Source organism: Rhododendron vialii, chromosome 2a (genome assembly GCF_030253575.1).
Source record: "Rhododendron vialii isolate Sample 1 chromosome 2a, ASM3025357v1".
NCBI lineage: Eukaryota > Viridiplantae > Streptophyta > Magnoliopsida > Ericales > Ericaceae > Rhododendron > Rhododendron vialii.
In genome coordinates, this window is record NC_080558.1 from 16,477,293 (window position 1) to 16,503,134 (window position 25,842).

Sequence of the window (25,842 nt, forward strand, 5' to 3'; positions counted from 1 at the left end):
TAAAACAACAACAATGACCCAAATGAAAAAGGTGCAGAAGAAGAAATGGAGTATCTAATCAGACACAGACAGTTGATAACGGCCCATTTGGATGGAGAGCTACATCTTCTTAAAAAATAAGTATTTATTTCATATTTTTAAATTTAAAAATAATGTAAATAAAAAATAATTTTTTAATTTTTTTTTGCACCGTATAAAAGATCTTGATGAGATCTATCAAACAAGATCCATATTGGTAGAAAAATTATTTACATAAACACATTATTTTTGAGCTTGACATCGGGCACAGGGAACGGGGCCTAATCACCCCCGGGGGGCCTGACATCGGGCACAGGGAATTCTTCATTTTACCCCCATTCACTTGCTCTCTCACCCATTTCTCTATCTCACTTATTTTATTTTTTTATAAAATTGTAGATATGAATAACTTTTTTTCACCTATTTTTTTTAATAAATTATATATTTTTGAAATCTACTCAACGAAACCTATCAAACGAGCCTAATATTAATGGTGAAATAATGTAAAACGGAAAAATTATATTTTGTGATAGTTTAAATTGTCTAAAAAGGTTGAAAAATTAGGCTCTCGTTGATTAACCCTAAAAAAATCGTAGAATTAAATATTTCTTAGGGTAAATCAACGAGAGTTCTAGAGTCAAAATTTCATTATGACCATTTAGGATAAAATGATCAGAAAAATAAAATTTTTCCTTCGGTTCAAACGGATTGAAATTTAGAATATTTAATTTTTTAACCATACTTTTTAATATATAAACTGTTCGAAGATGTTGAAATTACGTATTTTTTTAAATAAATTTTATATATTTAAAATCTACTCAACGAAACCTATCAAACAAGTCTAATATTGAATACGAAATAATGTGTTTAAATTAAATGATTTTTTTGCCCCAATATATTAACTTTTTTTTTATTCGTCATGTTTTTAAAACTTCTATATTTGAGTTTTCAAGTAAATTACGTATGTTGAATCCACTTAAATTTATTTTATATTTCTGTGAACAGTCATAAATGCAAACTAAAATTAAACTTCATTTAATCACAATTGAGTATATAGAACCAATACATGAACATAAATAAATACACAAATTTAGTCAATATTTCTGCCAAATTGTGGTCATTGTTCCGATGGATCTATTTGCATTACTTCGTAGCACAATTGGAGGCGTGCTTCGTAAGGATGAGCCCATCTATGGGCTTCATTTAATGCATTTTGGCCTCCACCATATGATGATGGGTGGTACAGGGTAATGACGGTATAGGAAAACTTGCATGAAGTGATTGCCATTAACACGGCCAATAGCTATATGTGTGCGCACTGCGAACAGACCTGGATGGGAGCTCAACGGCAAATGAGTGAAACAACTCGAAGCAATCATATCGAATGTATGCAGTACAACGTTGTACGTTGATGCGATAACAAGTCCCAATGATATAGAATCCATCCAATGATCCTCCGGTGCCGATGGCTGAAAGCAATGAAGTCGTTGTAGCACCTGGGATACATAATTACGTTCTGGATAAAGCTGATCGTACAGGACCCAATTTTGTTCAATCTCTTGGATAAGGTCATGTCGTACTTGAGCCCATTCATCTTCAGAACCATAGAGTTGCGCAGCTAACGCCTTGAAGCCACAATGACCGTCGGGTCGAATGTCAACACAGTGAGAAAGATAACGCTGATACTCCTAAGGAAATTTCTTAATGAGGTGATCCCTTCTATTGCTCCTTCGCGATGTTAGAATACGTGAGGCCCGAGATTCTGAAGTGGATACTGTGAAGGAAGGTATGTGACCTCTATTCTGCTCATCTCTGCTTGTAGGTTGACCCCTGTGTTCTGTGTTGTATGCTGGGGGTCGAACTGTGCAACGAGATGGATCCGTCATATCGAGAAACCTGTCCATCATAGACTCTTAATTGTCGAAATCCATTTCATTTAATCTTTCAATAAACTGAGCTGCCCTGTCAGATCGTGCTCCCTCGTTAGTATGCCTCTGGACATGCATGGACAACGTACTCCAGTGAGGGTGGATAGAGCTTAGCGGAATTGGTCTGTCCACAGAACGGCAAAGTATAATATCGTGAAAGCATGGCAATCCGTGTGTCCTTTTGATCTTACAAAAGCAAAGGCCAGCTTCGTTATCAGTGCGTTATGCTTGCTTATGGATCAAGTCCATTGCCTGTAATGAAATGCAACCTTTGATTTCACTATAAATGCCTTCATGTAGATGTATGTGTCGTGGAATGTTGAGAGATTTTTGGAACGACCCCTGAATATCCCCGAACTGACTGGTCAACATCTTTTCTATTTTCTGAAAAGATGTTTGAAGCGAGGACATGCTATCTCCCAAGTATCGTTTGAGCCTCGCATGCGCAGACTCCGCCCTGCAATTTAATAATACACTGTGTTAAATAGGAAAGTTACATAACGTATTCTTTAGTGCAAAACAGTAAACATACAATGACTATAGGAAAGTTACCTTTGGCTTAAATTGCTCCCGAGGTGCATAAACTGGTTTATATATGCTGCAACAAATCGCTCTTTATAAGGACCCAACCATGTATTCCAAAGGTATTGTATGGCATTAGAGTATTGCTCAAAGTTTTCGCACATGACATTCCACCTCTGTTGCAAAGACATCGGTGTCGATGAATGAATAAGCAACTGCCATACCTCGTAAAACTCGTCCCACCTCGTACCAAGAATAGCGCTGCACTTCTTCATTACACACTAGTTTATGTGCCAAATACAAAGGATGTGCTATGCCAAGGGGAAACATACTTCAATGGCACCAAAAAGTGCCAGATCCCTATCTGAAACAACCACCGATGGCAACGCTGCCCCTTTTCCAACCATCCATCTTTTTAAAGTATCCAATGCCCATATCAGTCGCTCTTTGTCTCATTATTCAAATATGCAAACATAAAAGAGTAAGTTTTCATTGTGGATGTGATACCCACAACTTCCAAGAGTGGAATTCGATACTCATTACTCTTATACATCGCATCAATAATCAACACGGACGGAAAATTGACAGATAGCTCTAGGTTTCTAGGATGAACCCAAAGAATATTTCGTTGGTATGTTCATTTGTAAGATAGTTGTAAATGTAATGTTTCTCGTTTAATTCATTCAAGATGTACCCAATAGGAGATAGACCCCTTAATTGCTCTTTCTTATACTGTGCTTTCACATTGTAAATACTCCTGATTTCTGTACTAATTGACGAATCTTGTTGTCTCAGCAAATTGAAAATTTCTCGAGGCGCGGTGTTGCTAGACATGTCACGAACTAATTGCTGCTAGATTGGGGGTCAACCTTGACGGGTACTCATGTCCCTCAAAACTTTCCGCTGGTTCATAGTTATGAAAACCTTTAACAACCTTCAAACTCCATATGACACCGTCTGGAGGTTGTGGTACACCTCACAACTTAAACGGGCAATCACATTTTTTAGTTCCAGTAATCCTTTGCATTGAATGCCCTTCTAGTGGCAGTCTATACAATCCTTCCCTTTCACAAATAAGAACGCACTTCGGCATCTTGTTGCCCTTTATACTAGCAGATTTACTTATGACAATTACAAAATCATTTTCCTTACCAACTCTCCGCACCCAATCTACCATGACAGCTCTAGTTTCAAATATCTATAACAAAAAAAATGAATACGTATAAGCACAATGTAATATTCCTCTTTGAATTGTCTTAATAAGGGGATTCAGAAAAGTAAAATTTTATGATTAAAACTCAATTTTTTTATTAAACATGAAGCAATTAGAGGCTAAAAAAAACTTTAAAAATCAGGTTTTTATTTATTTTTCCATTTCCAAACAGTAAATTGGATATGAGATAGAAAATTTGAGTTGCTTCGTTGGTGTTATCAATAATTGGATATGACGTCGTATTTTAAGTAGTAGAGACAAAATCGTATTTTTAGTTGAACCCAGGTATATCGGGCTTTGGTTCATTTTTGTGTAGGGATGGGTCTTTTGATTCTAACCCAAATTGAACCCATTTTCAACCCACCTAAATTCATGTAAATATGGGTTAATATGGGTTCAACCCATATCAACCCATTATACAATATGGGCGGATTAGGTTGGGTTGGGTTGGGTTATAAATGGGCGAATTTGCACGGGTTCAAATATATGGATTGAGATTGCCACCTCTAAATAATATTATATGGAGTAAATGTGTATTTGCCGTTTGAGAAACACAAAAAAGAGAGGAAAGAAAACAGAGGTGGCATTATGCATGAGTGTGTATAGGTGGCAAAATGTGGATTTTTATAAGGGAAGTGAGGTGTCTTAATGTGGCTATTTTGAAAGTTTCTCTTTTATTTACTCAATATGGTGTATTGCAAAAACATCCTACCAACATTTCCGCCAGGAAAAGTTTGATTTGATCAAACTGAAGTTAAAGTTCTTGTCAGTCAAAAGAATTGTTTGATTATTAACTACTCCCTCCGTCCCATAAAGTTTGGCATTTTCAAGAATGTGTGCTATTTTAAAATTGCATATATCTTTCAATCCATAATGTTTTAGGCGATTTTTTTGAACTTTGTTTAATAGAGCAAATTAAAATCTATCATACAAGATTCATATTGCTTATAAAAACCATTACGGATTAAAAGATATAATTAATTTTTTCATAGGATTGGAATAGTGAAAGTGCCAAACTTTAAGGGACGGAGGGAGTATGAAGTAACTGAAGGACCATCTTATTTTTCTCTGACAGATACTTGTCGTGTCAAGTTGTAAAAATGTTAGTCATGTGGGCTTGTCTTCTCTCACAAGCGGTAATGGACGTCTGTAGCAACTTATACTAGCATATGGCTCTCTTGTAAGTCCTTTAAACTCTTTTACCTTCAGAAGTTAAAAAAAATTCCTTGGATTTTTTCTTTTCTTTTTCCATATCTGTGAACTTCACATGGTATGTAGAGAAAATAGAATGAAGTGAAAGAATTAAATTTTCTACGTTTTTTGTTGTGCTACAAAAAAAGTACAATATTAACAAAAATAAGTAAAATATATGTATAATAACAATAGTAATAACTAACCTGGTCAGTCGTAAATTTGGCTGTGTAATCACGCCCAACGTAGGAGCTGGTTTCTCCACAAGGAACATCATTCGCAACATCGTTTCCAACTGACCAACTATCCGAAAATAAAAATTGTACCGATCCATAATATTCTTTTATGAATTACGAAAATGAAATGAAAGTTGAGGAAAATTATGAGGATGTGATTACTCAAAAAATGCTCTCAATCATTAGATTATATAGCCAACTCAATGCTCAGCAAGTTTCCACATCTCTATTTTTGCAGGTGCTCATCCATAGGCAAATGATAAGGCGTTCATCTCTAAATTTTTTTTCTCTGCAGGATAACTGATTACTCCTAGGCAAGTGATGCATAGTCATCAAACTCCAATTCACCTATGTGCTCCACGTCCAAAACTCTTCAAGGGTTACATGCACACAAAACCACCACGTGCACTACAAGGCACCGATTGCCTCTCTTTTTTCTTTTCTTTTCTTTTCGTTTCAACCGGGAGAAAGATTTTAATTTTTTGATCAAGCAACTTTTTTTCTTTCCACCGGTTCAAACGGATTAAAATTTGGAACACATTTTTTAACCTCGTTAAACAGTTTAATATTTTTCCGTTTTACATTATTTCACCATCAATATTAGGCTCGATTGATAGGTTTTGTTGAGTAGATTTTAAAATATATAATTTATTTAAAAAAATACGTGGAAAAAAAAATTATTAACATTTAAAATTTTATAAAAAAATCAAAAGAGAGAGAGACTGCTGGAGAGAGAGAGAGCACGGGGGGGGGGGGGGGGGGGGGGGGGGGGGAGAGGGGGAGTAATTGGGGACAGTGTTGGCCGTGTCCGGGGGCCGGGGGGGGATTAGTAATCTACTTTGGATGGAGGATTTGTTTTGGGTGGATATAGAATGAGGGTGAATATGTAATAAGGGGTGATATGTTAAGAAGGGTGACCCCACGTCTTAAGAATGATGGATTTGTAATGAGGTGTTGGATAATTTTTTGAGAAAGAGGATTGTAACGCCCCGATTTTCAAAATAAAAATCGGAGGCGTTAAATATAATTTTCTGAAAGTTTACTAAATTAAAGTTCAAAATTCCAAAACGAATAATTCAACATAAGATTCATTTATTACAAACCAATGTGGAAATACTAAAAATAGTTTTTGTGATAATGAATTAAACAAAATAACAGACTTCTAAGCTTGATACGGATCCCAAGTGTACTCTAGCTCGGCTCCCACATCTGGATTCTCTTCTGTATAGAATTGCTCACCTTCGGGGTTCTGTGTCTCTTCCTGATTTTTTGCAAAATCTGGCACGGATGCCAAGCAATCCGTACCTGAGTGATAGAGTTCACACCTTAGTATAATCCAACCCAACTACCCCTCTTCTTTTACAGCTAGCAAGCATGACCGTGTCATGGGACAATCCCCCCTTGCTGGCCTTGCAAAGGCACGATTACCCTTTGGAACTTTCCATGGTGTACCATACGTTAGGGTCACCACAATAACATCACCGGGCCCCGTAGGTAACCCATTTCAATCCAGGGCCCAACTGGTAACCCTCACCATTGCAATGGTCCAAATCAAATCCACAATCTCACAACTCCAACACTTTACCATTTATCCATTAACTTAGTATCGTCTATGTGAATTCTATTTGTGTACTACCCCATGTCTCTAGGGTCCAATCTTAGCATTCAAATCAAGTATTGGCACAAGATACAATTAATCGATAATAATTAAAACAATTAATAAGCAATCCAATCACACAACTTTTTTTATGAATGTGTCATTACCCTTAGTCTTGTATGGCCATGATGTCAATAATAAGGTAAGAACTTAAAAAAAATATTTTAGGCTCTTATTAATTATTTCTAAGAAATTAGATTGATAAAACAACTAATTAAATACGTCAATTAAGTAAAAATATTAGTATAATTATCATGACCTTAATAAGAGTCCTAAATGTCCTATACAACATGTTTGGGTGTCAAAAGTTGGGCTCGGATGGTCGTGAGATTATTTTAAAATAAAGATATTAACGAAAGTTGCCAAAAGTAAAATAATTAGATAATAAATAATCTAATAAATAAAATATGTTGGGATTAACAAATTTTCATCTTAGGATCGTAAGGAGTCTAAAAAAAATTACTCAGGCATTAATAACAAGGTTTATAAGGTCGTAAAGTAATTTTGATTGGAAACACTTTAAAAATAATAATAAATAGTAAATTTAATAAAAGAAATATGAAATTAGCAAGATATCATCTTTGAGATGTGAGAAGTCTAAGAAATATAGTTTGGGTGGTAAAAACGTTCTTGAGAAGGTCGCAAAGATTTTTCGTTTGTAAACTTTGAATGAAAACAAATAAAAAATATAATAAATAGAGAATAAAATAAAAAAATATGATATTAATAAGTTATGATATTTGAGGTGTGAAAAGTCTAGGAAAAATAGTCTGGGTGTCAAAAATCGGGTTCGAAAGGTCACAAAGTTGATTCGAACCAAAACAGTTCTCACCGCGAGGTCTGACTGGGTTGACCTTGTGGCCCGCGAGGTCTGGAACCCTGGTTCTTGCGGCTGGGCAACCCAAAGGTCATGGCTGCAAGGTTGCCGCAAGGTTGCGACTGCAATTTCTTTTTTTTGTCCATTTTGGCTACGGTTTCGTGCATGGGTTATATCTAAGGCCTAAAAATACATAATTATACATAAAGATTGGATAGAATTATAATACCTTGCTTTGGATCGAGTTGATTCAAAGACCGAACTTTGGATATTGGAGAAGATGACCACGGTTTTGGCGATCGGGGGATCTTGGGTTCGAATTGAATGAAGTTTGGTGATGCTTTGGGGTGTAGTAGGTGATTGGAAACGTTGAATTGGATTTCAGTTGGGTTTAGAATGCAAACCCATTTTTCTCTCTCTTACTCTCTCTCTCTAAAACTCCATGGATTGAAGCTTCAATTGGCCGTGGTTTCTTCTCGGTTTTACTTAGTGGAGGGTGCAAGGGTGAGCTCGCGGGTCAACGGGGTGAGATATTTATAGGTGAAGGGCATTGAATTGGACGAAATAAGATCGATTTTTAGGCCGGGGGAGAGTATGAGAATGATAGGAATGAATTAATCTCAGATTTTTCTTGGTGGGAAAGGAAATTTTTTGATTTGGGCAAGGGGGAATGAATTTGGTTTTTCTTGGAGGGGAAGGATTTGGGAGAGTTATGGCTGGGGAGAGAGAGAGAGCGCTAAGGGAGGGAGAGAGACTGCAGGAGAGTGAGGTGGGGGAGACAAAGTGGCGTGTGCATGTACGTGGCAGAAGAAAAGAGAAAAAAGGATGCATGCATGCATGCATAATTGGAGAAATAAAAAAATATATATGTATAAATATTAAAAGAATACTATTATTATTAATAATTCTATTTAAAAAAAATTACAATTGTTACAGGATATAGAATGTGGATATGATGAGATTAGATGTTGAATGACTAAATTTCCCCACTTAGATTTTTAAATGATCTCGTTTACTTAATTATAATTAAAGTAAATACATATTTATCATTAATTATGGGATAAAATAAATTCATTTTATTTTACAAATGTTTAAACCATATTATGTATTAGAAAAAAAAATTATTTTCAGAATTTTTTTTTTAAAAATGTAATTGAAAAGTGAATTATTTTTTATAAAAAAAATTACAATTCAAATACACAGTTATGAGCCTTATGGCTAAAAATACAATTCACATGTACCCCATGGGCCCATCATATATATCTAAGATATACACAATCCTCGTTTTTATCGTTTCCTCCAAAAAAACCATTCCAGAGGTACAACTCCTTTTTCGACACCGACGTGAACAACAACACAATCCTGTTCTTCTCCAATGCCGACGAGCTCTGTGAGGTACTTCTCTCTCTCTCTCTCTCTCTCTCTCTCTCTCTCTCTCTGCTTCTTCTTCTTCGTAAAACACTGTGTGGGGGTGAGGGTGGATTTGGAGGGGTAAAAGAGTACCAAATCCCCCGGATTTGCTAACAACGGGGGTGAAGCTCTGTTTGGCAAATCCACCCAAAACACTGTTGGAGGTGGATTTGTAGTCCCAAAAGTGTTTTAATCCACCCTCCAAAAAATGCAATCAAAAACCGGATATGAGTGGGACTAGGATATAAAATCCGGGCAGCTCCATATCCGGCCTCAAATCCGACATCCAAATAGAGCGTATAGGCAAGAGTGACCAAGTTGGGTTTTACTACGTACGTACGTTCACTTCTTGAACTGTAAACAAAAATAAAGGCCTATGGGGCCACATGGGGTACTGCCAGGCTCGCTTTTTCTTGCTCAAGCCTCAAACTATAGTTAAGGGTACACCAAATGTACGCCGACCATGTTGTGGGGGACTTGTTTTGGAGCTTTACATAAATAATCGGAATCGCTTAACTTGTTTAAAACATTTGTTTGAATCCCTGTAAAAGATTTGCCGAGTCAAAGATCAATAAGAGCTTGAACGATTTTTCATTTGGTTACAATGTACATTTGGTGTAAACCAAATCACGTACCCATAGTCGGAATCCTCCAACTGTGTACTGTAAAGTCTGTAACTGTCTTTGGTCCTTAGCCACACGGTACGAAAACATTTTAAACGTGTCAAATTCTCCAATGCAGATCACATGCAGCAAGAGTACAATGGGTCTGTTTATGACGCATATGGCGCTACTGGAAGGGTTCAGGAGATAACCTTCACCTTTGTGGAGTTAATTTCCAATGAATGTAACTTTCTTTTAGTTGTAATTTTTCCTCAGGTCTATACAGTTCCTCTTTTTCAATGGTCTGTATATGGTTCTCTCTCGATGTACCATTTGTCGAGTTTCAATAAAATCTTTTTGCCTATCAAAAAAAGAGTACAGGGTTTTCCTTAAAAAGTTTGTGTAAAGAAATTTAGACAAAATTGTTTTTTTTTCCTTTCTAAATAGGACTTTTAATTAAGGTACATGAGGAGAATGACTTGTCTCAAAATCTGCAAGTTTATGACAGCTCATTGCGATTTTTTCGAATGGAGTCCTTCATAAACAAGAAATTATAGATAAACAAATATTTTAGAGAAAAATACAAAAAAAAAAAAATCATATATAATCAGAAAAATTGGATAATCATTCATTGTTTGGAATTTGGAAAGGTATTACTTAAACATCACTCCTTTAACATTGTTAGTGACAAAGGAGTAGTTAAGCTCTCATAATTAGGGTTGCAAGCAAGCCGAATCGAGCTTTAGAATGTTCAGATTTGTTTATTAAGGCTTTAGTGAACTAGAGTTCGAGCCCAATGAAGATTTTACGAGCTAAGCTAACCTAGGCTTGAGTCGAGTTCAAGCTTGTTCACGAGCATTAACAAGCCTAAGAAATTACATGCATATTCAACTTGTTACATGAAATTTTCAATATTCTAGCAATATATACATAAAACGAACCTAAAATTAATGCTCAGGATCGCTTTGTTTATAAACTTATCAAACTTTAGTGAGTTTTACTGAGTCTCTCCTAAAACACTTTGCGAGCGGCTCAATTTATTTGTAGCCCTATTGATCATAATTACGCTTATCCACGACATAAGTTTAAATGGATAGCATAACTAATCCATTCAACCTAATTATTTGTAGCGACATATATAGTTGATCACATATAAAATTTGATCAACTTTAAATTCAAAAAGATTCTTTCTCCGGAGCCAACTTAACTGGTATAGCCAATAGTACTACATGTATTCTATAAGCAATTCACCCATTTAAATAACAATCGTCCATTAGTTTTAAATATAATTGAGCACTTTGTTTCGCTTTCTTGTTTCTTTCGGTAAAACTTCCTTCAGGACTTTCAACCATAAAATCAAGTTTTTTCCATCAATATCAGATTGCTCACCATGTATCAAAAACCTCCCAAGGCTTGGTGTTGAATTTCTCCAAATTAAACATATATAAAAACAAAAGCTTCTCATATTCTTCAAAATTGTTTTTTTTTTGATTGGCAAAAGAATTTTATTAGAAATTCGATAAGGGTACGTCGAGAAGGAGAGGGCGAGTATCAGAAGACAATCATATGAAAGCCAACATCCCGAGAGAGGAGGGAAGACCAGCCAAGAGTTGGAAAAAGAAAATTAAAAGGCAAAGGATAAAATGAAAGTACTACAGCGTCAGCTTCTAAAGATGTCAATCATGTGAAACAAATTAATCAAATCCTTACCACTGGATATTATTCAAAATTGTTTATAGATGTTTGACCATACCACCGGATATTAATATTCTTGTATCTATTTTATTATTTTAAAAATAAACAGCACAACCGGAACATAAATCCGAATAAGTGCTTTATATAATTAATGTATCATGTTCTATGCATAAGTTTTCTCTGAATAATTCCCTTAAAAGCAGGTTTCACTGTCTCCTTTTTTAAAAAAAAAAAAAAATTGGCATGCGTAATTTTATGGTAATTTTATTTTGAGACGAACTATTGACCGTCATAAGTGACTTAGACTTTAAAAAGAAAGTATTATTAAGGGTGTATTCCACTAACTAAAATTTTAAATAAGTACTTCTTTTTTAATTAAATGTAATGTACTGTGGTAGAATGATCTATCTTGTAAAAAGAGAAACAAGTACTTAAAAAATACTAAAAACATTAACGGAGTGGAGCTTAATTGTCAAACCATTTTGGGCTATTGTTTTTACTATCTGATATTTTTATTTATAAATTATATTAAGATATTAAGTAAACAATTCGAATTAAGGGACCTAACTTTCTCAGAAGTTGGTTGGCTAGTTGTTGTAATCCCTCTTGCATTAATTTGCTTCCCAGAGAAATTAAAGTAGGATGCCAAGAGAGTCCCCTTTGCAGTTCATATAATTAAATTAAAGGGTCAACTTCCTGAATATCTATCTAATAAAATACAAGGATGTGGGAACTAGAAAAACACAAGTTGAAAAAAGGACAGAGATTCATTTGATTCAATGACTAATGTGTGCTCTCCAATTCTTAAGAAAACACCCACACTCTTACAAATATATTATTACAAAAATGTCATTGGTTCTTTTTATCTATTGTTTGGCTTCTGGTGTTGGTATAAAAAAATAAAAATATATTACAAAAATGCCCCGTGCCTACGGCACTATCGGGGTGCGTAGTGCCATAGGCACGGGCAAACACTAGTCTACCTAATAAAACACAAGGGTGTGGGAAACACATAAACACAAGTTGAAAGAAGGACTGTGATTCATTTGATCTAAGGGCTGATGTGTGCTCTCCAACTCTCTTGAGAAAACACCCACACTCTTACAACTATATTACAAAAATGCTAACAAATGATTGATAGTGCTGTAGGCACGAGCAAACACTAGTTTATATATATATTGTGATGAAACTTTAATAATAGTACACAGAGTGAGAGACAAAAAACATACATTATTAAAGAAAAATAAACAAAGCAAAGGTAAATAGATTACGTAATAATCTAAAATTTGAAACTCCTAATTCCTTCCTAGCATCTCTTAAAATCTTATCCGAGTAGTGTCTTCCTTTCACCCAAATAGTATTGGGGAGAGAATACCACACCGCATAGTATTTCGGGATACTATAACATGTTTGTGCGGTTATAGAATTATTGTTCTGAGTAATATTCAATAATTGGCCGCATTCATATTCTCACTTGCTTCTCTGGTCCCCTCCCCCCCCCTCTCTCTCTCTCTCTCTCTGTGGCTCTCCTTGTGTCCTTTATGGCGGTATATTGACTAGACTCTGACATCTATTAATGCATCCGCTTCCAATGGTTTTTTCGAGTCCTGCTATACGTAACGATGCCCGGCGTAGGGAAATTGTACAGACGGCCGTGTCGGGCCGTTTCCGGCCACTGAATAGTCGATCCGAGTTGTCCAAAAAAAATTTTGTAAAAAAATGAGGGGCCTAACGCGAAAATCAACGGCATCCGATGTGTGTGTAGGGTGCTTGATCTAAACACCTTATTTTTCGTGTATATACATATCGGCCGTCTGATAGCTGGAGACGGCTCAGCTTAGCCATCGATACGATTTCCCTACGCCGGGCATCGGTACCTATAGCTTTTCTGTTTTTTTCTATCAGCGCGAAATAAAGTAGTATTGTTACGTACGTTGGCATCTTCACAAAAGAATTGAACTTCTAACCTCACTCTTGGTATTTAAAGTATACATAAATGATATGCGAATCAAAAAAAAAAAAATGATATGAGTACAGACAGTTTGCATAGATTCATTTTGGGCCTGATTCAGGTCCCATAAAGATGATCGGAGCTGTTCATGTTTTTCAAAATTTGTTTTTAAGGGTCCATGTAAAAAATCATCTCAATCCGATATCGATTGAGATGATTCGTAAACGCCCATACCGATGTTGGATTGAGATGATTTTTTACAGGGACCCTTAAAAACAAATTTTGAATAAAATGAACGGTTCCGATCATTTTTGTGGGACCCGAACCGAACCCAAAATGGACCTGTGCAAGCTGTTTGTATACCTCTAGCACCTCTGGTATACAGAAATGAAATGTTCGCTTCCCAGTCTATTTACGCCGTTGGGCAAGATGCCTCTTGCAATTCGCTTCCCAGTCTATTTATTTTAACGGTCTTGCTATTGTCAGTTCACTGGACTGACGATAAGCATACTAAAAGATGAGAAAAACACGTATTTCTGTGTACTTTTTACACTCTTTAATACACATTCACACACTTACTATTGTCAGCTCATTAGGTTGATTTTAGAATTTTCCTTATTTTAATTGTCATGAAAAAAGCGAATTTTATTTTCCAAGCAACATCTTGCGTTTTTTGTTTTTTGTTTTTTCTGAACGGTGCAACATCATGCGTTTAGGAAAACTATTACTAAGTAATTGAAAAGAAACAAGGTTCTATTTCGGCCTAAATTGAAGATCCTTATTCAGTAACAGTATCCTTTAGGCAATGTTTCATTACTGTAATCACAGAATTACGTACGTAATGACCATCACAAAATTAAAAAAAGCCCTCCTTCCCCAAGCTAGTCTCTTGTTGTGCTTGATTGGTTGTGCTGGTCAAGTTTTTTTTTTTTTAAGGCATGTTTTCGAAGGACCACACAATCAACAAGAATCAAGGTCCTCTTAGAGGTGTCAAACGTGTCTGTCGTGCCGTGCCGTGCCATTTTCTTTCGTGCCAACCGTGTTTCGTATCGTGCCGTACCGTGCCCGTTTACTTCATCGTGCCATGGCGTGCCGTGCCATACCCTGCCCGTGCCGTGCCGTGGTGGGCCATTTTGCTTTGTCGGGCCGTGCCCTTTTTAAATCGTGTCATGTCGTGCCGTGCCCGATTAATTAATCATGCTGGATTGTGCCATACCTTTTTTTGTCTGGTCGTGCCGTGCCGTGCCTTTTTTTGTAGGGTCGTGTCGTGTCGTGCCTTTTTTTTGTCGGGTCGTGTCGTGCCGTGCCTTTTTTTTGTCGTGTCATGCCATGCCTTTTTTTGTCGAGTTGTGTGTGTCGTGCCGTGCTTTTTTTTGTCAGGTCGTGTGACTCGTGTCGTGCCTTTTTTGTCGGTTCGTGTCATGCCGTGCAGCCCTTAATCGTGTGCCGTGCCGTGCCGTGCCATGTTGTGCCATCGATTTTCGTATACACATTACCAACCGGCAATTGATTTTCATCTAAAAAAAATCTTCCCATAAAACACGCATTCCGGTGCCCAAAAAATACAGATTTTTGACATTCAGTAGAAAAGCTTGGTTCTCATTCTCGACCAGATCAAAAGCTATTTGAAATGCGAGCAAAGCATCATCCTTATTTTCAGATCGTAGAAGTTTTTTCAAGATGCTCGAAACACCCTCTGGGTCATCCAGTAACATCAGGCATTGGCAAATGGTTAAATAATCAGGAGAAGGCAACTTATGGTATAGTTTAACAAGAGAAGACGATACACCTGTGTACAAGATCGGCGGAGAGTTTGGATTAGTTTATGAATAGCTCATCTCCTTCCTTCAAATTATATTTTGTTCATATCCATCAAGCAATTGGGAATAATTATTAGTTATATAACTTATATGGTGAAAAAAAGAAGGATATCTTCTTTGATATGTAAAATTGAAGTTCTCCAAATAAAAAAATTGCAGACATACAAATTATACAATTTCACCAAACAGGAGGCAAACCTTCTATCCTACCACCTCCGTTTCCTCTCCATGGAAGACCATTCTCACTCAAAAAAACCGCATCCATACAAGTTCTAGTTCTAGATAATCAATCTGGTTCATACATGTTTGGAACACTATGGCAATGTTTGGTAACGTTGCCACTTTTCTATTTTCTGTTTTGTATTTGTTGAAATCAATTTCTACTTTTTTTTTTTAAAGTAAAAACAGAAAACATGTTTGTATCAATTTATTTTTTTTTAAAAAGAAGCAAACGGTGCCTGTTGTTACCATAGCGTTCTCTGCCTGTTATCCTATACTACTTTTTATAGCTTGCAATGAACGCCATATTTGCCAATTGTTGGCCTTTTTTTCAAATATTCTATAATACCAATATGCTAGTATTTTCAAATAAGATCATGGTAATTTCATTTAAGAAAAAACGAAAATGAAATATTCCATTCAACACCAACTAATTTAAACGTCAATGTACAATATACAATTTAACTATTGAATAAAGATTCATTACATTAGCGGGGAAAACAATTTCCCTACAAAAACTACATAAAAGAGTCTTGACTAATTAGATAATACAAATGACAAAACTTCCCCTAGTTGATAGTAAACTCCTATTGCTAAGACGATCAATCTACCAAAACTACGACACAGCCTATTCACCAAAGGCAGCAAATAAGATTGTGGATAGTCATAATGTCATTCAAAGAAAAGGTGGGCAGATTATTGTGGAATGCAGCCAGCCCCGCCCCTGTGAAGCTTGAAGTGTCTTTTTAGGCTACAAATGGAAGTGTCTTATGCTACAAATGGTCGTGTTTTAGGCAGCAAATGGTAGTGTTTTTTGTATCCACATGACTCTGGAAAAGCATAGCATGCAAAGCGTTAGGCAGTATGAACGTTAATCAGTAGACGGAACCATAGAAAACCCACAATAGTCTTCTTGCATTTTCTAGGCAAACAGTTAAGTCCCACTAGATCAAGCATAAGAGTAATGAGGTTATCAATTGTCATAAAACTCAACAATATGTACACAAAGAAACAAGTTTTTCATGTATTTTGAAATTCATCATTCATCTTTGGGCACTTTGAGAGGATAGTCAACTTATTTCCCTAAAATTTTAGCAAACACTAACATCATAAGTCATAACCAAAACAATATAAAGATTAAGCCGAAAAACCAGTTAGCTAGTGAGAAAGGGCTACAGATATGAAACCAAGAGAGCACAATCAAGAAACCCCAACTAAATAATCGTAATAGAGATAATTGAAATTCTAACGATGGGTACAAGCTTCCCAAAACTTGAGCTGCAACAAGTTTCTTTCTTTCTTTTTTTCTTTTTTTGGAACTGCGGCAACAAGTTGGCATGAATCTTTTTTCCCCACTACCTTGACTATTTTCACCACTTAGTGTTCTTAAATCTTTATTCGCTTTGCCCACAACCTTGGAAGAGCTCAGTGTAAGAAACTCACAAACACAGCAGTCATCAAACTTCAATGGAAATGAAGAAACTACATAATCTAACATGCTATTATGGCTACCTTTATATTCGTAGCTACTTGTACGTTCATTAGGCTCATCCCTCAGAACATACTCTAGCTATGCCTGTATATTCGTAGCTACTTGTACATTTATTTGATTTGATTTTAGCGACTTTCCAAGTTCCAACTCATGTAACTGATAGTTTCTGAGAACCATAACGATAACCGTTTCCTATAGCAATGCCGGTAGCAGAAAACAGAAAGAGGTTTTCAACTTAATAAAAACCACATGATCAAACAGAAAGAGGTTTTCAATTATTTGAGACACGCAGAACAGACAACTACATGATACTTTTGCGAGGAAAAAAGGGTCATTCATGAATTGATAAGTAAAAACCACATGATCCACAGAAATTTAGTGTGAACTCAACTAGGGCTGAAAGCTGAATGGTAAAAAAAAAAACCTCAAGGTTCAATTCTAGGCAAAGTAGTTGTTGGTTATTGGAATGAATGCAGAAATATATTGGGCAATCTCTTGCAATGCTTTTTCTGACCATTCAAAGAGAACAGAATGCAAATGGAATCGTCATCTTAATGCTAAATGAATTTAATGAGTGAACTACATTTCAATAGTAGCATCTTAATGCTAAATGAATTTAATGAGTGAACTACATGGTTTTTATTTAACTCGTTGATTACATTAAGCACATGTGCCATTTGAGACTTGAACTGAATAGTTTCTTCACTTACCTAATCTTATTTGTGCGACTCCTTTTCCCACTCCTCTTACACGTCCACACCTCTCGGGGTTTCCTTCATTTTCTCTTTCTGAATGCTATAAATTTAGCCCTACAACAACATTCCTAAAAAAGTGCTGTAATCTAATGCTATTAAAACTCACACTTCGCTTTGCCAAAAACTAGGGTTGTGTCTGTGGCTTATTCATTTCAGACTAAAAGGAGACACACACACACACCCCACACTGCCACACTGTCCAGAACGCATGCAAGCATCATCCACTTCAGTTAAGTGAAGCTAAACAGACCACAAGGCATGCAATCAAATAAATAGCTAACAGACTAACAAACTAACAGACTGGAGGGGCTAGGCTGCCACCTCAACTCAGCAAACAGAATATGCAAGGGGTTATGCCACCACCTCGGCTAAGAAATGCAATCAAATAAAAGTAACTATACTAACTAAAAATAACTCAATATTTAGCCTGGCTTCGTTACACCTCAGATTAGCATAAAAACAGGTTAGAGGTATCCACCAAGCTAAATACGAGCTACTAACACGTAAACTACTAGAGTCTAGAGATTGAAAATGCTCCAATCCTTACTATTTCACGTATTTACTTTTGGTATTCAAACAGATCAAACTGCATATGTTGTATGCACTATTTCCAACACATAAGCAGACTAAGCAGTAAGCACCATTTACTTTAATTGAGGGAATCATAAAACAACTATGGATACAAAAATAAGTAAGAAAATCCACCTTCAACATTTTGTTGGTATTAATTTGCTTCAGCCTTCACGTGGTTTGGTTCTTGGCGTCTATGGTCTACAATGTCCTACAAAACAAGAACCAGCAGCAGCAGCAGCAGAAAACAGGTATATAAAAGCCAAATGAACAAGGAAATTGAATAAGAAAATTAAATTCTGCTCAGATATTAGTTCCGTTTATCATCATAGCAGAAAAGTGAAATGGATGCAACGTTAAGTTGCCATTATGGCCTTCATAAGTTGCAACACCACTTCATAGTTCATAACAACACAACTACGGCTCAGACATTAGTGTTTTTTTATCATCATAGCCAGAAACTGAAACGGATGCGGCAACGTTAAGTTGCCTTAAAGGCCTTCATAAGTTGCAACACAATCACACTTCGCTTTGCCAAAAACTGGGGTTATGTGTCACGCCCTCGATTTTCAACATAATAAAGTAATACATTTCAATAAAAGAGAAACCTCGCATATCATATACGTTACCCAAATGAGTTTCCCACCTGTTTAATTTACAAACAAGTCCTTAAGTTTAGATAATTACAACTTTAGTCAAAAGAAAATTCAGTAATAATTAGTTACAAAACCACCTTTAACAAAATGAGATCTTCACAAAGATGACGAAATAACCAGTGATGTCAGCTTCCAAAAGTCTTTTACTGTCAAGCACATAATGCATGCAATCTATTGCCCGGCATCAGAACCTGAAAAGAAAGATTTGGTTGAGCTACACTAGCCCAGTAGAAAATTCTAAACTCAAGCTATATGCAATTTGAATGAACCATGCACCGAGAATGAATGAGTACTGACAGATACGCCTATACCACAAATGACTACCAACAAGCTGCGAATTATCGCCTAAGAGTCCTAGACTTCACATCAATGTCACTAGCCGTTTACTTCTTTAACTAGTTACATTATTAAACTCATGTCATCTCACACTTATCTATAATCAAATCAAAACATCTTATTATTCTCCGTATGATAGTACAATCTTTCTCGTGTCCACATTGATCTTCATTAAATCCCTTAATTGCAAAACCTTTCTTTTCCTTTAATCCGGTATTTCCCATCAAATAATCACTAGGGTCACCTCGGGTCTAGTTCCCTCGAGCGCAGGGTCACCCCGAGTCTTTTCCCTCAATAACAATAATCAGGTGGGGTCACCTTGGGTCTAGTTCCCTCGAGCGCAGGGTCACCCCAAGTCTTTTCCTCCAATAATATGAATCAGTTGGGTCACCTCGGGTCTAGTTCCCTCGAGCGCAGGGTCACCCCGAGTCTTTTCCCTCAATAACGACCACTTGGGTCACCTTTCACACTTTTCACAATCGACATCATTTCATAATCAATTTCATCATCCCTTTAACGGTTATACCACTGAATTTTAATTAGTCATTATGTGACTCCACAAATATACATGTTCATGCCTCCTCTTTTGTTTACATACCCGCATCTTACATGACGTACTAAGCCCATACATAAATTCCTACAATACTCTGTCCATTAGTTATTCACTTTCATTCCGCTTCCCATTTCACAAACATCCATTCATTCAATTAAATCCAAAGACCATTTAATCAATCGCATGGTATTATAAGACCAACAATCTACCATATCGCATATACTCAAATACACACGTCCTCACCGTACCCCTAAGTACACCCCCGTACCTTCGCATACCACATATCAACCCACGACTAGACTCTACGATGCCCGATTATCTAGTTTCTATACTCGGAGTCTGTAAAAGCATGCACTGTGGGAATCTAAGAATCTTACGAGTTAAGAGAGAAAACGGATTGCAAAACTACTCATCAAATCCCTAGACATGTTCACTCTAGTCCATTGAATGCCACTCTAAGTGAGGAACGAGTAATACTCACCAAAACACTTGGAATGATGCGTAAACAAACTCATAAGAGTCAAAGAAAAGCTTCGACATACGAGTTGAAGGATATAGGGAAGCAGCTGAAAGATACTGCAGCAGCTCAAATAAGCAGGTGAAAGCAGGTGAAACTTCTAGTCTCCTACCGGTAGGCAAGCAAGTCCTACCGGTAGAACTTGAAAACAGAAAGGCTAACATTCCGGTAAAACCTAGACCTACCGGTAGGTGAACAAGTCCTACCGGTAGAAACTCCAATTCACGTAACCTACCGGTAGGCAAGCAAGTCCTACCGGTAGAACTTGGGAACAGAAAGGCCAACGTTCAAATTTGTGCTTGACCTACCGGTAGGTAAGGAATCCCTACCGGTAGAAGTTCGATACGTTGAGCAGCTTTTGAGCTGCTGCTGTACGTTTGAGCTGGTTACGAAGGAATTTCTCAATCGTTCTACCGGTAGGTGAAGAGTTCCTACCGGTAGGGAATCGATTTTCTGGTAAAGTAACAACGTTCTACCGGTAGAAGGGACGGGCCTACCGGTAGGAAACCAGGAAAAACAGACAATTCTGACAGCAACTACGAATTTTCAATCCAAACTCAAACACAACATTACAAGCACGATTTATGCACTAAATCACTCATAAAACATATAAAGAGAGGTAGAATTCCCTACCTCAAGTCGGGAAGCGAAACCCACGCAATTTGAGTAAGCCCTAGCTTCCGGAACCTCAAAATCAGTTGAATACTCCTCTCCGAGCTAGACCCAACTGAATACACGCTCAAGACCACGTACGGAGGGTGGAATGGAGGTCAATCTTCATGAGTTTTGAGAGTGGAGGTTGATTGGAGTTGATTTTGAGTGGGAGTGGAGGAGAGCCGAGAGAGAGATATGTGAGAGTTAGAGAGAGAGCCGAGAGATAGAAATGAGAAAGAGGAAAGCATTCCTCTGGGAATAATAGAGGTGAGGGAAATAATCCCATGCCCTCACACCACACACTCACACATGCAACTCTCATCTATTTACCTTTATATCCTTCCACAAATACGCCATTCCATATATCCACACCGTTTATCTCGACAAGCCGTACAGTTATATAAAAAAAAAAAAATATAGGCCTAAAATACGGGTCTCTACACCCTACCCTCCTTAAAAAAAATTTTTCGTCCTCGAAATTAGATAAGGCAAGCCTAATCATGCCAAGCATCACATCAACATACTCCAACTGTAACACTATCCATTATACAACAATTCAATAACCATCGAAGTCTACGTCTAGATTCATATCAAGCAGACCACAACAAACACACGTATATCTTTCGAACTTCGTACCCCCATTTCCACGTAACCATGCACTAACAACATCAGCTTACCTTTCAACAATGGACTACGCGAGTCTAAGGTACGCATCGGTTTCTCATCATAGGACACTTGAACTTCTAATTCAATTTCGGACCTTTCTAACACATGCAATGGGTTTATTTCATACCTCCTCAATCTCCGTATACAGAATGCGTCATATATTTTGAAAAAGTTAGGCGGCAACGTCAAACGGTTCACAGTTTCTAAACTTTTCTTTATTATACAAATCCTATACACAATTATCTATCTCACTATAGAGATCTTACCTCCTAAGTATAACCGGATAATCCAATTGACTTCCCGAGACTTCCATCTAGAATGGGCGGTGATCAAGCGCCTCTTCCAAGTGGATTTCACCGGTTGTCGCCTGGGTATCCCAAAACATGCACATAGTGTCCGACACTTAAACTATCTTTCTTACGGTGAACGCTTCCTTTCTGCCCAAAACGAGACAAACCCCAACGCAACTATGCTTTACGAAGTTCATGATTTCCCTTCTTCAAATAACATTGGGTGACGTTGACAGTCAACACAATCCTTTGGTCGGCCCTCCGCAGTTAGCAATCTTTGACGATCTTTACCTTTCTCTTTTCGGTCATTCTCCCTCGAGCTTCCAAATATCGTTGGCGAATCGAATTAATTGTTTTAGCGGGTCCATAACACAAGCCAGTTCTTCTAAAAGTCGCACAAAATTTTCATTCTAGGTTGGGTGATTCTATATCATGAGAAGGATTCGATTTGTCATCTCAAACGAAACGAATAAGCTACAAAACTCAAGTAGTGTCAATCAAGAATTGGAAGAATGGTAACGAGGCATCCGAAATTCAAAGAACACGTGGAATCTTCAGGACGGTTTGGCAACAATTCAAAATACCTTTTTATGACAACCCAAGAAATTTGAAATGACTGATCATAACTTTCTTATTGCTTTTCGAGTCAACAGAGTCAGTGAATAACCTTTAGCAACTGAACGATGTCGATATTAAGGATAAATACAAGAAGTGAAACAAATCTCTAGTAAGTTAACTGATACAAGATCAAAAATTTGTCCAATACCGGGAAGGGTAAGACCTTCCAACAAGTTAAGGCTGAGTGTTACAGAATGAGTCATGTGCCTCCAAAGTCAAGGAACCACGACAGAGTAAAATAACACTTAAAGTAATTTCCACAATTGAATTTGTATTGAACGGTGTCAATGAATAGACATCAATAGGTATGTCACCACAAGATTGACTCCAACCATGGAAATTCGAACCAACCGAATAGGCAAGGGCAAACAAATAGATACAAAGCGGATGTGAGTTCAAATCATATGACTTCTTAGTCATGGGACCACAATGAATGATGGCCCAAGCAGGCAATGATGGGTACAAGGTCTAAATTTTGATAGTGTTAACGAATTTGTATTTCATACGGTACATAGCTAAAGGTTGGGTTCAACAGATTGATGTTGCAAATTAAATACTCATATGGAATAACGGTTATAAGCAAACGACGAAAATGATAATCGCATCAAGGAAATCTAAACTGACCAATGAAAACTTATCTCAAGCAGGATGATGTCAAATAAGACCTCGAATAGGGAACGAGAAACACTTGTCAAATTTGATAGCAACAGTGTCATAAGATACTTCGCTATAAGAATTTAAATATGCCCAAGAAAAGTTAGGAAGGGATCGCATGACAATTGACTCAAATACTGAGAATTATAACGGGTCATCCACCCACTGGATTTCATGGAAGAATAAATTACGATACAATTCTGGCAATATTCAGCTCGGCCAATGAAAGATGGTAATAAAAGAAACAACTCTTCTAAACTCACATTTGAGATGTCACCAATCATCATGGATACAAACAATCCCTGTCCAAATCAAACCAAATCTCGATATAAGCAATTTAAAGAGGTCAAGGACAACACTTCAATATGGAATGATTAACCTCTAATCTCGGCAAATATGATCTATCGATATTTCTCAACACGCGTGGACCAAGATTTCTTATTTTCTATTCCAAACATGGACAAGAATAGGATTCTCAATGAGTGAAATGCTTCCAAATCAAAGGTATTGTAGAGAATGAGTAGCACAACTAGGAATAAATGATACCTCAAACAAGTGACGCTTCTAAGAGTTAGAGAATAGGGGGGGGGGGGTGGTAGTTTAGCGGCGGAACTGCATCTGTTGTTGTTTCGACGTATGTGTTTCCTGCTGCATTGAGCTCGACTCACCATGTACTCCCAATCCCCGAGGACAATTCCTTGCCATGTGGCCACGTTCATCGCAAGTATAACAAGATCCCCCACGCCGTGGACATTGAGAACGAATATGGCCAAACTGACGACATCGATAACACATAGTCTGACACTTGAGAAGAGCTCTTGGAGTCCCGATATAAAGAGGTGGCTTAAAGCCCTGCTGGTCCTGAGTAAAGTGATTTGATACTCTAGGTTTCTTCCTTTTTGAACCCTCAACACTCTCTGAAGATGATCTGGTGCTAACGACTCGATGCCTAGTTTCTCCCACATTCACACCACCTTGCGCACCTTCCAGAATGTCAACACTCTTCGCACACTCAACGATCTCAGGAAACATCGCTTCATCCCTGGTACATTGGCTCGCCTCATTCTCCCCGTTGCACTACAGCCCTGGTGCTCACGATCCCCGGTCTCACCACACCTATCTCCACGTCTCGAAGACATCCTACTATGGAAGCATAACAAATGAAATCATCAACATTAGCCACCTAATTATGTGCTACAACTCTCCAACCTTTCCAACCGAAGTCAACAACTTTGCGCCACTCTATTGTGATATATATATATATGCAATGTCACATCGACATACCGACTCTTCATGCAAGCACACATGTGATTTTGTAAAAAGATGCAGCGATGTTTGAACCCATGAGACTAAAAGTCTCCCCACGGTCTCGAGGTATTCTAAACTTATGCTTTGATACCAAGTTGTCACGCCCTCGATTTTCAACATAATAAAGTAATACATTTCAATAAAAGAGAAACCTCGCATATCATATACGTTACCCAAATGAGTTTCCCACCTGTTTAATTTACAAACAAGTCCTTAAGTTTAGATAATTACAACTTTAGTCAAAAGAAAATTCAGTAATAATTAGTTACAAAACCACCTTTAACAAAATGAGATCTTCACAAAGATGACGAAATAACCAGTGATGTCAGCTTCCAAAAGTCTTTTACTGTCAAGCACATAATGCATGCAATCTATTGCCCGGCATCAGAACCTGAAAAGAAAGATTTGGTTGAGCTACACTAGCCCAGTAGAAAATTCTAAACTCAAGCTATATGCAATTTGAATGAACCATGCACCGAGAATGAATGAGTACTGACAGATACGCCTATACCACAAATGACTACCAACAAGCTGCGAATTATCGCCTAAGAGTCCTAGACTTCACATCAATGTCACTAGCCGTTTACTTCTTTAACTAGTTACATTATTAAACTCATGTCATCTCACACTTATCTATAATCAAATCAAAACATCTTATTATTCTCCGTATGATAGTACAATCTTTCTCGTGTCCACATTGATCTTCATTAAATCCCTTAATTGCAAAACCTTTCTTTTCCTTTAATCCGGTATTTCCCATCAAATAATCACTAGGGTCACCTCGGGTCTAGTTCCCTCGAGCGCAGGGTCACCCCGAGTCTTTTCCCTCAATAACAATAATCAGGTGGGGTCACCTTGGGTCTAGTTCCCTCGAGCGCAGGGTCACCCCAAGTCTTTTCCTCCAATAATATGAATCAGTTGGGTCACCTCGGGTCTAGTTCCCTCGAGCGCAGGGTCACCCCGAGTCTTTTCCCTCAATAACGACCACTTGGGTCACCTTTCACACTTTTCACAATCGACATCATTTCATAATCAATTTCATCATCCCTTTAACGGTTATACCACTGAATTTTAATTAGTCATTATGTGACTCCACAAATATACATGTTCATGCCTCCTCTTTTGTTTACATACCCGCATCTTACATGACGTACTAAGCCCATACATAAATTCCTACAATACTCTGTCCATTAGTTATTCACTTTCATTCCGCTTCCCATTTCACAAACATCCATTCATTCAATTAAATCCAAAGACCATTTAATCAATCGCATGGTATTATAAGACCAACAATCTACCATATCGCATATACTCAAATACACACGTCCTCACCGTACCCCTAAGTACACCCCCGTACCTTCGCATACCACATATCAACCCACGACTAGACTCTACGATGCCCGATTATCTAGTTTCTATACTCGGAGTCTGTAAAAGCATGCACTGTGGGAATCTAAGAATCTTACGAGTTAAGAGAGAAAACGGATTGCAAAA

At 37.3% G+C, this 25,842-nt stretch overlaps 2 protein-coding genes across 2 annotated transcripts; both read right to left on the minus strand.

The window, feature by feature from the left end:
* Nucleotides 1-1,931: 1,931 nt before the first annotated feature.
* LOC131317223 (uncharacterized) lies at nucleotides 1,932-3,302 on the minus strand. Its single transcript, XM_058346790.1, has 6 exons — nucleotides 3,163-3,302; nucleotides 2,976-3,070; nucleotides 2,801-2,913; nucleotides 2,499-2,644; nucleotides 2,179-2,403; nucleotides 1,932-2,070 (listed from the first exon to the last, which is right to left on the minus strand). The coding sequence occupies exons 1-6, from the start codon at nucleotides 3,300-3,302 to the stop codon at nucleotides 1,932-1,934; spliced, it is 858 nt and encodes a 285-aa protein (XP_058202773.1).
* An 11,455-nt stretch (nucleotides 3,303-14,757) lies between these two features.
* On the minus strand, nucleotides 14,758-24,072 carry LOC131317225 (uncharacterized). The gene is made up of 4 exons (XM_058346791.1): nucleotides 24,004-24,072; nucleotides 16,856-16,963; nucleotides 16,639-16,741; nucleotides 14,758-15,029 (listed from the first exon to the last, which is right to left on the minus strand). The coding sequence occupies exons 1-4, from the start codon at nucleotides 24,070-24,072 to the stop codon at nucleotides 14,758-14,760; spliced, it is 552 nt and encodes a 183-aa protein (XP_058202774.1).
* Nucleotides 24,073-25,842: the final 1,770 nt, after the last annotated feature.